The following is a 15,833-nucleotide window of genomic DNA, read 5'->3' on the forward strand; positions in this document are numbered from 1 at the left end:
AATTCTTGAGTTTGGAAATTTGTTTTTACACATACATACACTAAAAACATGTTTCTCATTTTCCAACTAGTTCAAATGTTGAGATGAGTTTCTTCCGACTTACTCCAATTTTACGATGAAAATTTTAGTTTACAACAATGCGACCTCGTTATCAGATAATTGGGTTGTGACCTTATTATTAGAAAATGTGTGTTTAAATATCATGTGAGCAATAAGTAGCTCCCTTTTTATGCAATGGAAATTTAATGTTATTATGGTTAACTATTGTGATTAGTATAAACAGCACTGTTTTTAATATAATTCATTATAGTACATTTTATTATTGAAATGTCTGAATAAGTTACATTTTATCTATGTCTCGTTTGTATTTTTTGCATCCAATGACCTTATGATTTCTTTCAAAAATAATAATCGCCGATATTTTCGGAGGTGTACAATCTGATATTTTGATAGCAGGACAGAATATTTCTGTGAAGAAGCTACAATCAAAAATATTTTCTGGTTTTCACTAAGCCCATATATGCTTCATGGAACTAAGTACTAGATACAGGTGTTAGTTGTGTGGTTATATTATGACGGTTAGATCGTAAAGCCCATCCTTGAAACAATAAAGTAAAAAACTGGACTCTTTTTAAAGACTTAATTCCTGTTTGATCAGTTAATCTGGCAGTTCAAAGTGAATTTTTGTTGATTTTCAAATCTTTCTTCTGATTTTAGTCATCCTTAAAACATATTTCATTATTATTATTACTTATTGTTGTTGTTTACATATAATTATGCATACGATATTTACAATTTACATCATGGTCTATTCGATTATTTTTGATGTAATATGCTACATACAGGTGTAAACTAAATATTGACAAATATCTTGTCTAGTAATCTTAATTAAAGAGAATTGAAAAAAATACACTCGAACCAGGACTCAATTCTCTTTAATATTTCATTATAGTTGGAACGAATCTGCGCCAACTCCTATGTAATTTTTAATAGTTCAAAGATAATTTTTACTTATTTTCTATTTATTACTCTGATTTTAAGTCTTCACATCCAAAGTCTGCTAGTTTTTAGACTTTCTGGCATTACTTTAAAAAGTCTTTATTAACACATCCGAATTTATGACAACAGATATATTAAAACAATAAAGAAATATCTAAAACAAATCGATTTATCGTTGCGCTAAACTACCGGCATGGTACTAAATACATACAACTCTGCCGGTTAGTAACGTGAACCAAATCAACATTCTACGTCTTCAAGAAGAATCTCCTTACAAGTTTTAAGTTGCCACTAAGCAAAGTTCGCTTGTTTAATTCGTGTGCATTTGTTAAAAAGTTTAATAAATAATTTTTTTTAATCTAAAAGTAAGTATTAAAATATAATATCATTTTTATTAATATTATTCACAAATAAAATATCTATTTTTACATATTGATCAATCCAAAAATTCAAAAGGCCTTGAACTTGTTTTTTTATTAATATTTGATATGCATAACTAATGTTATTACATCAAAAAAGCATTTGATTGTACAAATTTTACAAAATTTTTATTAGATTTTGAGAAATTTTATTGTTGAGGGATTTTTTTGATATTTCAGAGAAATTTTTGGATTCTTTTTGATTTAATTTATTTATATAAATTGATTCTTTTTAAAACGAGAGCCAATATTCAATTTTTTATTGAGACGCACCTTAATATTTAAAAGTGTTGCTAAGGCGTTGGTTCTCTATATTAGTTACCATTGTTGGTCATCCTACAATGTAATTCCGTTATAGATGTAATGCATGGAATTTAATAAGTGTTATAGATTGCAATTTTTTTTATTATTTTAATAAACATTTTGTTAACATTATTTTCAAAAAAAATTTGACCCTATTTTCGTTAGAATGTTTAATGGAAATTACTTGGCGTGTTGCCAAAAACTTTTCCTTATTATTGATTTATGTTGGATAAACAACATAATATTTTTCATAACTAAAGATTGGATTATATGTTTTATGATAAGAGATTAATAACAACCAATAAAAGAAGTGGTTAATTGTTAACATAATTCATTGTTTTAATATTCTATGTATTAAAATCCACAAAAATAAAATTTTCTTCGAGAGTTTTAGGTATTTGAATATATAGATCGAGGTGTGCGGAGAAATTTTAGAAATCTTTTTCTTTATTGTTTGTTTGAGGAGAAATTATCTTGTTGGATAGGTCATTAAAAATTTAATGAATGTCTTGCAGTGACTTTTCTTCAAACTATTTTTGAGGGCATTCTTGGACAGGTTTTTAAAAATAGAATATCCAATAAATCTTTTCTTAGATGAATATTGAATATTTTGTTTTATATAAGCTAAAAGCCGCCCAATTTTGCAATATAAATTTTTTGTATGAAAAAAATTCATCAAACAAATTTAAACGTTACATAAATACTTTATATACAATTTTACTAACTTACTTTTTTAAATCTGTATTATACATATAATATGTTTTTGTTTGCTCACACACACCATATCTCACACTGTTACGTGACGATTTCTACGACTTACTTAACCATGGCATTAACCGCGTTAAGGAACTTCGTTAAAAAAATGGTAAATATATAAAAATACTAACATTTACTGAGTGTGTCCGGAATTGTATATTTTATTGTCCTAAGCTTTTGGAATGATAATATTTAAAATCCGATCTCTGTTTAACACAAATTTTCTCCCTATTAAAATGGTTTAGTGCGTATATTTTTTCGATATTCTTGAGTATAATAAACCTTCCTTCCACACATCATGTGACCTAATTATGTCATTGTGTTGAATAATTAAATCGTATCAAATTTATATTATTCCAAAAAAACTATGTGTACCTACACACACATATTCGTAGAATTTTATACTCCAATACTTTTCAAATTTCCTGCTATTATTAATAATTTTGTAATATTTCAGTGAGTTCAACTGATATGCTATTAAAAGACCACATTCTACTTCCGAATAGTTAATTTTATGGTTTTTAGCTGGTTCAATACTACTTATGTGCTCAATTCCGGAACCAGTACTCCACATTATTGAAACCTATCAGAGCTAGGTTAATTTTGATGACAAATTTGAAAAGTATGACCAAAATTTAGTAGGATTACATGCTTGGTTTATCAAAATTGGATAAAATTTAAATGTGATAGAGCAAAATTAAATTTTTTGGATTTTGATGACGTCATAAAGTTCAAAAATTTGATTTTTCTGATAACACAGGCAAATTTGATCCGATCTTTTTGGAAATTTTTTTGAAACCCACTAATTTTGGGCCATTCTTTTCAGCTGTGATGTCAATTTTGGACTAGCTATCACTTATATACTTGATTCCGGGACCAGGCTTCCACATTCTTGAAGCTATTAGAGCTAGGTTAATTTTGATGACAAATTTGAAAAGTATGACCCAAATTTAGTAGGATTACATACTTGGTTTATCAAAATTGGATAAAATTTAAATGTGATAGAGCAAAATTAAATTTTTTGGATTTTGATGACGTCATAAAGTTCAAAAATTTGATTTTTTTGATAACACAGGCAAATTTGATCCGATCTTTTTGGAATTTTTTTTGAAACCCACTAATTTTGGGCCATTCTTTTCAGCTGTGATGTCAATTTTGCGCTAGCTATCACTTATATATTTGATTCCGGTACCAGGATTCCACATTCTTGAAACCTATTAGAGCTAGGTTAATTTTTATGACAAATTTGGAAAGTATGACCCAAATTTAGTAGGATTACATACTTGGTTTATCAAAATTGGATACAATTTGGATATGATAGAGCAAAATTATATTTTTTTGGATTCTGATGACGTCATTTTCGATTTTTTTGATAATACAGTCAAAAATAATAGGATTACATACTTGGTTTAGGTATCATTTAGGAGAGTAATAAGTTCCTTGTTTTGCTCGGAAACGTACAGAGAAATCAAAATTTTTATTTGATACTCGATCATTTGAATTTTAAAAAGTTTATCAATTAAATATACAGACTCTTTAAGGTAAAATGACACGATTATGGCTACTCTCACCCATTTTGTCTTTACTCTCCCATTTTGTCTTTTCTGTTAAATACTATCATTTTATATATAATACTATATGTTTAATGTCATGACCTATTTGTATAGTTTAACACCTAGAGTAAATTGAACTAGGTTATTATGGTGATATTTATTAAAATAAATAACCTTGACAGGTGACTATACATGAATAGATTATTATTATATGAAAAAGGGTGCCACGGTACCTGTATATCGTATAAAAGCATTCAAAAATCAAGCAAATACGATTATTATTTGATAATAGGAAATATTTATGAAATTTAAATTTGGTACAAATATTTTTATTGGCTAGGCATTTGAACTAAACCATTATTTTAGTAATTAATATCTTTTTTATTTCTTAAAATTAATTAATAAAAGTATAAATTTAGTGAGACTTGTCAGATTTATTATGTGCCTTGTCAGATTTATTTACTTATATTTGGTATTACCATGAATATATACTATAAAAACTACTTGCGTGGGTATTACACCTGTTGTAAACAGTACATTGAACTGTCACCAATTTACAGATCCCATATACACAAAAATTCTATGCGACACGCAAAATTGTTCCTCATACCAAAATAATTTTTTGCTGAACGTTGTCACTGCTAGATTATTGACTATTTATCCTGATTCATCCGGTATAGATAATATTATATTTTGATTATGACTCTGAATAATCTTTGAAAAGTTTTTATTGCTTCATAAATATTACAAACAATGAAAGATTCATTTTGTTGCATTTGTAACGGTCTAGAATAGTTCTGCACTATTAAATTTTTAATGTTGACAATATTTTGCTGTTTCATTGAATATGAAAGCGGGTATTTGTTACGTATTTGAATAGAAAATTAACAAAAGTCATAATCTTAAATAAGAAAGCTTTGAACTTTGAAAAATTTATTTCGACATGTAGGTGTATGTCGCAGTCAACTAGATTAATAAGCCGTTCAAGTAACAGGGGCTGAATTAAATTCTCCTGTAATGATCTTCTGTAAGAGGTGCTTCGACGAATCATGTTATCAATTATAAATACACCATATCACACGAATTTTGAAATATACAGTTTAATTTTCTAAAAACCCAAGACAAATATTGTCATTTATTTATGTTTTTAATTACAAGACTCATATTTACATTTCTTAGTATTAAAATGTTTGTATGCAAATAATTATTATATCAGTTCTATTTATAGAAAGTAATATACACATACAAAGATGTCTGTAAACATATTTTTTATAATGGTCAAAAGTCCATTGGAAAACATACTTTTTATTGAATAATTCAATTGATAAAATGTAATTGGACATTGCAATTTTTGAAATGGCCTCTACCTTGGCAAAAGGCAGTCTTGCATATTTGTATCGTGCATGAGTTTTATTTCAGGCGTTTCCATGGTAACGATTCACTATTTTATTAATATAATTGTATGGGTGGACGTATAAGTCTATGGATTGTATATATGGCTTATATTGAAAAATTTACATGTACAAAATATTACTTATACACTTCCGTCTCTTATCGTCACTATTTTTAATGCAACAAGTTTATCGCCAAAATTATCCACTGGAAAAGCTGACATCGATCTGATTTTAATTTAGATGTGAAAAATCATTTTATCTATTATGTTATTTCTATTTTTCACTATTATAGTATAGCTTTTTTGAAGGTCAAATGAAGTGACTCAACAAGTATTCATTCATGAATTTTTCTTCAATTCGGATTTCTAATTTTCAATTATAATTCGGAAATTTTTTTCCCGTATGAAAAGATGATATCATTTGCTACGGTTCTTCATACGTTTACTAATGACTTCATAAAGATTATTAAATATGTACCCAACTATCTATTTAGTGTAATGGTATGTAATTCATATTTTGACGATGACTCATAGTTGTTTCCATAAAAAAATAAATTATTAAAAATTAACTGTGGCCTCTAAAATTAAAACAAAAATAGTTTTTATTAGTGAATTTATAAAACAATTTTATCTTGTTTTTAAGAAAATATACAAACTAATCTCGGCTTTCATAATGCAACATTATGCAATTTTTAAGCATATAGAGGACTTTTTCCAGATATCTGACTTGTAAAAATAATACTATTAATAATCCTACGTAAACTTCTTTAAATAGGTATTTCTAACGATATGAGACAAAAAGAAGTTATGCACGAAATATTTCAGAATTAGTTTTCAAAGAAATAAAGTGGTAAAAAAAAGAAAAATTGTGGAAGCATTTACCGTCTTTGCTAGCTGCTATAAATTTGTTAATATACAAACGAGAAAATTTTTTTGAAATTGTTAAACAATAGGGATTTCAAGTAGTGTTTTGACGCCAGAAAACCTACAAAAAAAAAAATATAGGCAGGATTATTGATAAGTTCAATCACCTTCAGTATTATAAATATTCCGTAATAATTAAAAATTATTGATTACAACTATAAATTATTAATAATTTTGTTAATTAAGGAAAAAATGATTTAAATTTTTGTAAGTATTTCATTATCTCATTTTAATGATCCTATATTTGATTGCTTTTGGAGGAAAATAAAACAAAAAATTTACCTTTACTTTTTTAATTTTGTGCTATGCGTTAAAAAAGTTAATTGAGGCTTAATTAAACAACATAATTTACCTCTTTTAGATAAGAAAGCAAATGTGGCAGAATTGCATATCTCACCACTTCCGGGTAAAGTTTTAACATTTTTTATCAATTGAAATTTTGAGTAGGAGTCATGAGTGTACATATGTTATTATTTTTTATTCATATTCTGCTTAGTTGTAAGCGCTCCCTTATTCAATTGAAAGATACTTAACTCCTAAACGATTGTCAAAGAATTATAGATTTATTAGATCATTTTGCCGTTACGAGATACGAATTTGGCAACTGAGATGATCGTATAGGTATTTACAGATAATACTTTATGATGAGATGTAAACAACAGCAAAGACTCAATGAGAGGCCCCAAAAATATTAAGCTGAATTAAAAATTTTTTTATGATCATAAAGTATTCTTTGGATTACAAATCGAAAAATTGCGAAGCTTGATTATAGCGAAAAAGCGCTTGTTATTGGTGTCAATGTTTTTGAAAGTTTGAGGAGTGTCAATAGTGACAGACACATTAGGTTGTAAAATGGAGTTGCAAAAAAAGCAAGTCGTTTCAAAAGTAAATATTTGTGATTATAAACAAAGTTATTCATTATAAATTATTCTAAGTGGTTCCCCCATACTTTATATGGAATTCGGAAGTTATGTTTATTTAGGTATGATTTTTGATTCGGTACGTATGCTAACAATATGTGACTGTGGTTAACAGTTATGTACATGACCAAAACAAATATGGCGCCGATAACACTTCCTTTTTTTGTTTTGATTTAAAAAACAATTCACACATTCAAAAAACTTGTTAATTTTATTTTGTGTACACTTAATGAATGCAAAATATTTACAACAACACACAGTGTTTTCTTGCGGACACCCATCCTAGAACTAAATTTGCTCAATGTTGCTTAATTTAAGTGACCGGGTTAAAAACCATTTGTTTTTAACTATTATAAAATCTATTATTCATATCAATAACAATACATAATTATAGATATATGGCTTGTAATGAGGGTTAAAACCGTTGTTTTCAATGTGGTTTGTTCACCCAAAAAGTGCTCAACTAGCTATAGAAGTTTTCGCTTCAAAAACCATCCAATTCTTGAGAGCTTTATGCCTTTGACGAATGAACGAAATAACTCTTTGGATTCCAAGACTTGTTCCGTTTTGGAAATCTATATTTTTAAGATTAAATTATTCAAATCGAAAACGGGTTAAATATGCAAAACTTGCTAAATAAGTACATTTATCATCATATAAAATGCGTGTGTACAAAAACTCTATGCGTAAGGTGTAATCGGAACATCCGATGATCCGATGACGCCATTAAACTACGAATAAATGCAAATAACTTTTAGTACATCATATACTATGAATTTAGGTTGAAAACCTTTTCATTTGTATTAATCATATTATGTATAGAGAATTCCTCTATACGTAATTAATTTGTAGAATTGAGAATAAAAAATAATGAGTATGAGTCATAACCAGTCAGTCATTGTGTTTATTACATGGTTATTACAGCATATCCACGAAACAAACTTGAAAAATAAAATTTAATATATAAATGTTTATGATTACAAAATCATTGAATCATTTCTAGTCAAAACACCAACGACAAAACAAGTTGAATTTTAATCAAAAATAATTATTTATACATATCAAGAAGTACAAATCGGTTAGTGATTAACGCTTGAATTTATAATTTTTAAAAATTAATTTTTGTGATTTAATTAAAGTTTGTATGTGATTTTAATAGTTTCCATAGTGTTATTTTTTTCATTAAATTCACGTTTATTATTTGCTAGTGGAAATTTCTTGAATTTTATCGAAATATTGCAAATTCAGTTTCCATCAAGAATGCGAATTTCTATAAATCAAATACGTATATTTCAACAATGTAGTGTCAAGTGGTTCAGTATAGACAATTAGTAACGGATTTAGTACTGCTGCTCTAGGCAAGCTCTGATTTGTGAAAGCCGCCTGCCTTAGAATACCGCACTTTTTTGGAATTTTTGTTGGCTACCAAAATTTACCGCTTCTCAAATTATGACACTATAAGCAGTTGCATAACTTGCCTGAACCTAAATTCGGAACTATTCTGCACCAATTTTGGTGGCTAATTCCAGGACAAAGGAATAAATTGAGGTCAATTTAGAAGTGATTAATCAATTAACCGTAATACATGCAATAAATACGCATAGGATACATCCTAATAAATTGCTTGTTTGAGATATTCATTGCCGCATAACTACTTTATTGCGATGAGATTATCTATAATTCGTCTATTCTCGGATATTTAAATATTTAACAAATTGGCGCAACTGGCCAACCTGGCAATTACCATAGCTTGACCTTTAAAGTAGATGTAGTCTTGTAGTCAATAAAAATGCAACATTATATAATATATCAGATATATTTGATTAATGAAAAATACACATTTTTTAGTTATTTCCAATACCGCAATTTCCATTTAGACAGTCTTAGTTAGGCCTCAAATAGATTTACGATGATTAAAGCAAAAGAAAAAGTGGTACTGTATTTGTTAGAATGCTATTTTTGTAAATTGAGTAGTTCGAAATCAAATTATATCAAAAAATCATCTATCCCATGTAGCTATGACCTGACATATATAAATGCGCTTGTAAAATCAATACTTCGATCATTACGAGACGAATTTGATCCTTTACAACAAGATAGGTCAAGGGTACCTACACGCCTTGGGCCTTGATTTAATTATATTTGATATTTTCTATATAAAAGATTAATTTTAAATTTGTGGAAACTAAAAGATACCCTTTTCCAAATCGTTTGACTCTTAAACCTACATGTACATACATTTTGTAAAAATATGATTCATAAAAACGCCTCTAAAATAAATAATGGATTTATACGAATCACATACAAACATGACCTTCAATTCTTTACTATTGATGTAATAATGCGAAGAATTTTTTTTCACGATAATCATTATTATAAATTATAAAAAATAATTTATTTAAACAGAAAATATTTCAATGACGATGTTTTTAATTTCTAACAATTTAATTTTTTTGTTCCAGATTAATATCAACAATACAAAATGAGTTCTTCACAATACTATCCAATACAAGTAAGTATTTTTTTTTTAATAATTAAAAATTAAATATTTCTGCCTCTCAAATGTGATGAGAATATTAATTTTTGTTTGTTTATTTTATTTTTTATACCCTGTGTGTATGAAATATGTATCACGGTATACTAATTTTGGTCCCAAGTTTTAACGCTGAAAAATATCAATGATGTATTTATCAAAATTTTGGTATAGATGTTCATAAAGTCACCTAATTAATCCGTTTCTGGTTGTCTGTCTGTCCGTCTGTCTGTTAGCACGATAACTCAAAAACGAAAAAAGATATCAGACTTAAATTTTTATAGCGTGCTCAGCATGTAAAAAGTAAGTTTGAGTTCGTAAATGAGTAACATAAGTCAATTGGGTCTTTGATCCGTAAAACCCATCTTGTAAACCGTAAGAAATAGAACAAAAGTTTAAATGTAAAAAGTTTTTCTTTTAACAGATAAACAACTTTTGTTTGAAACATTTTTCGTAAATATCATGGTTTACCCGCGAAGGCACAAGTTAGGACAAAACTTTGGTGTCCATTTTCTCCAAAATTATAAAAGATTCGGTCTCTAGTAATCTTGTGAAATATTCTCGAAAAAGAAAAAAATTCTAATAAATTATTCCGAAAAACTTCGAATACAAAATTTGCGGCCAAAAGACTGGCATAATTGTGTTGATTTTAAAAAATTTTTAATTTATTAAAAATAATGCCAGCACTGACATTCAACACTTTCTATACAGGGTATTTCTACAATTTACTCAGTCAATTGTTTGTTTTCACTTGTTTTAATTATTATCAGATGAAAAAATATAAATAATTATTGTCTATTGTTCCTATGTTTCAAACATGGAAGGAATTAAAAAAGTATTATTTTGAAGGAGTTTTGTTTTGAGTCTATTTTGAATTATGTTTCTATTGTGTTAAATTATTTATTAATTCATTGGGAATTAGTCAGGGTCTTCGTTTGTTACATGGGTATATTTATTTATGTTAGTTATAACTTGCAATGTAATATCAAAACCTTGGTAAAAGTTAATTATTTAGGAAAAAATTATTCTGTACTTAAAGCAGAACGCTGCTCCAGGATCCGATCTAGACCAGGAAGAATAGGCCATCTGTGTTAATGCCCAGAGCGGCAAAATTGATTGCTCCTTAGTTTTTTCTCTTGTAGAGAGAAATTTTATTAAAATTACCATGCTTAGCGATCCGACAAAAAAGTTTTTTCTAAGGTTTTTGCTTTAAATCGTTAGACAGTCCAATATATTTCAAAGTAATGTCATTCCAAGAACAAAAAAGTGGTTTTCTATATTTTAAGTGTTATTTTTTTTTATAGTGTACTCCAACTGTCTACCCAGCTGATCCCTTCGACCCTGAAGCTGACGCAGCCACTTTACGTGCTGCTATGAAAGGCTTTGGTACTGATGAACAATCTATTATTGATGTCTTAGGACGTCGTGGTATTGTTCAACGTTTAGAAATTGCCGAGACATTCAAAACTGCCTATGGAAAGAATTTGATCAGTGATTTGAAAAGTGAATTGGGTGGAAAATTTGAAGATGTTATTATTGCATTAATGACACCACTACCAGAATTGTATGCCATTGAATTACACGATGCTATCTCTGGCATTGGTACTGATGAAGAAGCAATTGTTGAAGTATTATGTACTTTATCAAATTTTGGAATTCGTACAATTGCTGCCTGTTATGAAGAAAGTGAGTAAACTTCAATAAATTTTTAGCTTAAATGATTAAAAAGAAATTTACTTACAATTAATTTTTCGTTATAGAATATGGCAATTCATTAGAAGATGACCTTAAAGGCGACACATCTGGCCATTTCAAACGTTTATGTGTTTCATTATGCTGTGCAAACCGTGACGAAAGCCCAGATGTAGACCCAGAACGTGCTATTGCTGATGCCGAAGCACTTATTGCTGCTGGTGAAGGACAATGGGGTACAGATGAATCTGTGTTCAATCAAGTTCTCATTACACGAAGCTACCCACAATTGCGACAAACCTTTGCTGAATATGAAAAACTTAGTGGTACTGATATTGAAGATGCAATTAAACGAGAATTTTCTGGTTCTGTTGAAGATGGCTTACTTTCAATTGGTTAGTTAATTAAACATCTTAAAGATGTTGTTCTTAGTTACTAATTTACATATTGTCCTTTATAGTTAAATGCGTAAAGAGCAAAGTTACTTATTTCGCTGAACGATTACACGATGCCATGGCTGGTATGGGAACAAACGACAAAACTTTAATTCGTATTATTGTCACACGATCTGAAATTGATTTGGGAGATATTAAACAAGCTTTCCAAGAAAAATACGGCAAAACTCTTGAAAGTTGGATTAAAGTAAGTAATATAATTTTAATTGATTTGTTTTATTTAGAAACAGTAGTGAGTAGAGTGTAGACCATTAAATTATTTTAATCTCGAGTGTTGCTGCTTAGGAAGTATTGCAGTAGTTTTAATAATAAAAGATTAGATTGACGTAATAAATTTAAAAATCTAGGCTAATGTTCTTTTTGTAAATAAATGATTAATTGCATGACTTATTAACAATTTTGCATGGATCAAATATTTCTATGAAATATAATTTTGTACATAATTTAATTTTTCAAAGAAGTCCATTAACATTCTTTGTATTTTTTAAAAGTAATCATTTCGCTCTTAGTATTAAAGACCCAGATACTTGGCGGCCTAAATATATTTCCGAAATTATAAAATAACAAAAGGTGTATTATTTGGCCTTTCTATAATAATTTATGTTTTTTATACAATCGTTATGAATATAAACGTTAATATTTCTACAACTAGAGACGAATTTATAAAAATACATACTGAAAAACTTCGTGAATGGCTTTTTTTGGCGACCCTACCATATTTTTTCTCTAGTGCTGTGTTTTGAGCATGATAACGACGTATGTAAGCTATCGGTCTGAAAAAACGCGGCATGGAATTTGTCGGACAAAGCACCCTTTCTGCCCCGCAATATTTTCTTTTTTCGTTAAATAAAATAACATATGATGGTATGTTCGAAGTAAACACATATATCAATAATATCATCGAAGAAAGATCATTCGCGGAGAAAATTGCGTTTTTATTCCCTATTCGTACGCAATATTATTTTTTCTGCTAGTTCCAGTTTCGAAAACTTCTGAATTGGTTGAAAATCATTGTCCTGGATTATTCTATATATTAATTTTTTGCATGCATTTGTGCTGTCATTGTCATTTTAAATAGTTGTTTTAAGTAGCAAGTTGTTGCAATTCTTTTCCAAGAATGGATTCCAAATTTTCTGGATAAATGTTGCGTTTGCTAAAATTGTCATCTAAAGCATTTTTATCCGGCTAAAATTAAAATTAATTGGGATCTAGAGTCGCAAGACCATCTTAAAATTCGGTTTTGTTTACAAATATTAATCAATATATCGGCCATTAATATTACCAATAAAGTTACAAATCCCGTGTAAATATCTTAAGCCGCTGAGTCCAGGGCGATACTTCTGTAGTGTCATTAGGAAAGGCGCCTAATTTATTTGGTTTTTTTTAAATTTCTTGCTAATGCCATTATTATTATCAACTCTTTGGCAAAAATAACTTAGGCAAAGGACATGCACGTCGAAATTCTAAGTATTTTAAGCAAGCTTGAATTAATTAATATTTGAAAGATTAATTTATTGTTTGCGGCTTAATCATTGTATGCTGTGGTTATCACCAATTATTTTTTTTCCAGGGCGATACATCTGGCGATTACAAGAAAATTTTATTGACTATTGCCAGCTATTAATAAAAAGCACTAAATGCACTTTTTTTTCCTCACTTCTCATCCTCTTTTTTTATTATTGTACTAAAAATCCGTTGTTCATAAATTTCGATATTCTAAAATTTATTATATTCTCAGGAAATAACACACAAACATCTTTTAATTTTTTTCAGGATGACTACTCGGGTGATCTACGCAATCTTTTAATAACTATTGTTAGCTTTTAAGACAAAATAAAGCATAATATATTTTTCAAAGCAACTTTGCTGAACCATTTCTAGTTTTCTTAAATGTCAATTATTGTATACGAAAAAAAAAGTTCAGGTCACTAAAAAATATTTTGCATGAATTTAATCATATTTAATATTTTATGTCTAAGCGATACAAAATTTGGATTAGATCCATTTAGTGTTTGATAGTTAAAGTGGAAGCTTGCTTTATGTGTCTTATTAGAAAAATCACTTATTTTTCTAAAAAAATATACACCGAATTTATTGCACATTTTAAAACTTAAAAGCTTAATTCAAAGAAAATATTTTTTTACGTTTTATAATTACAGGAGGATTATGGAGGTGACTTATCCTATCTTATGGTTACATTAGTTGCCTATTAATGCAGCTACGAAGAACTTAATAAAATTCCAAAAATAAAATATATTCCAAATACTTCGAAATGACGATTGATGAATACGCTTTGATGAAAATTATATGCTAAATGTTTTTTAGAATTTTAAGAAAGATGTTAGAGTTTTAAATTTTTTCAATGAATAAGAAAAGTGCTTTAAAAAAAGAATATTGTTAAAATATAAAGTTGTGTAATATTTTTAAATTAGTTTAGAGGTTTCAGCATAGTTGCTATTTACGAAAAATATTATTTATTTACATTTATTTTTATAAAATATATATTTATACAGTCTTTTCTTCTATGTTAAAAAATAAAGTTTTAGTAAAACTACAATAGTTTTTTTATTAAAAATTATAATCGTTCTTGCGAAAGATCAAATTCTGAAGTCAAATCCCGTTTCATTTTGGGGCTTTTTTTTATTCTAGTTCGAGTAATAACATGTGTGCTTTCCTCCTAGTATATTATTGTTTGCGGCTTGATTATTACACTTTGGTTATCACCAATTATTTCTTTTTCAGGATGATATATCCGGCGATTACAAGAAAATTCTATTAACTCTTGTCAGCTACTAAAAAAACATTTAATGTACTTTTTCTCTGTGCTAAAAATTCACTGTAAAAAAATATATTAAACAATTTTTCTCAGGAAATAACAAACACAAACGTCTTTTCATTTTTTCAGGATGACTACTCGAGCGATCTTGGAAACCTTTTGATAACTATCGTTAACTATTAAAAAAATGCACTTTGCACGATATATAATTTTTTAAAAACTTTGCTGAACCATTTTTAATGAAAATATAAATAAGTATTGATTAAAATATGTGCATGTTAAATTTAATGACGTTTGTGTCTAAGCTATTTAGAATTTAGACACAAAATTGAGTTAGAAAACTTGTAGTGATTGTTAATGAAGCTTGCTTTATGTGTTTTATGGGTTTATTAGAAGAACACTATTTTACTGAAAATTACACATTGCAATTCTCAAAAGAAGCTTCAATTCAATTATTTTTCATTCAAAGACAATATTTTTTTTACATTTTATAATTACAGGAGGATTATGGAGGTGACTTGTCTTATTTTATGGTTACCTTAGTTGCACCTTACTAATGCAACTAACGAAGAATTAAATAAAATTATTCCAAAAACAAATATATTCCAATGATTTCAAAATAATGATCAATTAATTAATATGCTTTGATGCAAATTAGAATTTGAAAAAAGTGCTTTATACAAAAATTTATTATAGGTATTTGTAATTTAAAAAAAGTATATTTATATTTTTGTGGTATCAGCATTGTTGGTTGCTATAAATTGAAAAAAAATATTTATTTACATTTATTTTTATAGAATATTATATTTATACAATTTTTTCTTCTTATGTTAAAAAAATAAAGTTTTAATAAAACAATACATTTTTTATTATTGATAACAAATTAGATATTTTTGTAGTTTACCGTTTAGGTCGAGTACAAATTGAGACGCAGCCCGATGAGATGACGTTAAGACTGCACGTCAATTCGCGGTATACAAACTAGGTAGAGAAAATGTTTTCATTGTGCAGAAAACTAAAATAACTACCGTAAATTTGAGTTAGCCGCTACAAATATAACTAAATAAAACTTTGTAACTTCTCCTCCCAAGCTGCGTCTCAATTTACGAT

The 15,833-nt window shown here is 27.9% G+C and overlaps 1 protein-coding gene across 7 annotated transcripts; it reads left to right on the forward strand.

Annotated features, from left to right (window-relative positions):
• Positions 1–1,225: 1,225 nt before the first annotated feature.
• LOC123291447 (annexin B9-like) lies at positions 1,226–15,295 on the forward strand. 7 transcript variants are annotated; one of them, XM_044871739.1, is made up of 6 exons: positions 1,226–1,364; positions 9,730–9,779; positions 11,105–11,486; positions 11,561–11,887; positions 11,953–12,134; positions 15,224–15,295. In XM_044871739.1, the coding sequence occupies exons 2-6, from the start codon at positions 9,750–9,752 to the stop codon at positions 15,278–15,280; spliced, it is 978 nt and encodes a 325-aa protein (XP_044727674.1). In that variant the 5' UTR covers positions 1,226–1,364; positions 9,730–9,749; the 3' UTR covers positions 15,281–15,295. The 7 variants fall into 7 exon arrangements, with proteins under 7 accessions (XP_044727674.1, XP_044727681.1, XP_044727678.1 ...); XM_044871746.1 differs by lacking the exon at positions 15,224–15,295 and adding an exon at positions 14,853–14,973; XM_044871743.1 differs by lacking the exon at positions 15,224–15,295 and adding an exon at positions 14,690–14,766.
• The last annotated feature ends 538 nt before the right edge of the window (positions 15,296–15,833 follow it).

The sequence above is a fragment of the Chrysoperla carnea genome, chromosome 2 (assembly GCF_905475395.1).
Source record: "Chrysoperla carnea chromosome 2, inChrCarn1.1, whole genome shotgun sequence".
NCBI lineage: Eukaryota > Metazoa > Arthropoda > Insecta > Neuroptera > Chrysopidae > Chrysoperla > Chrysoperla carnea.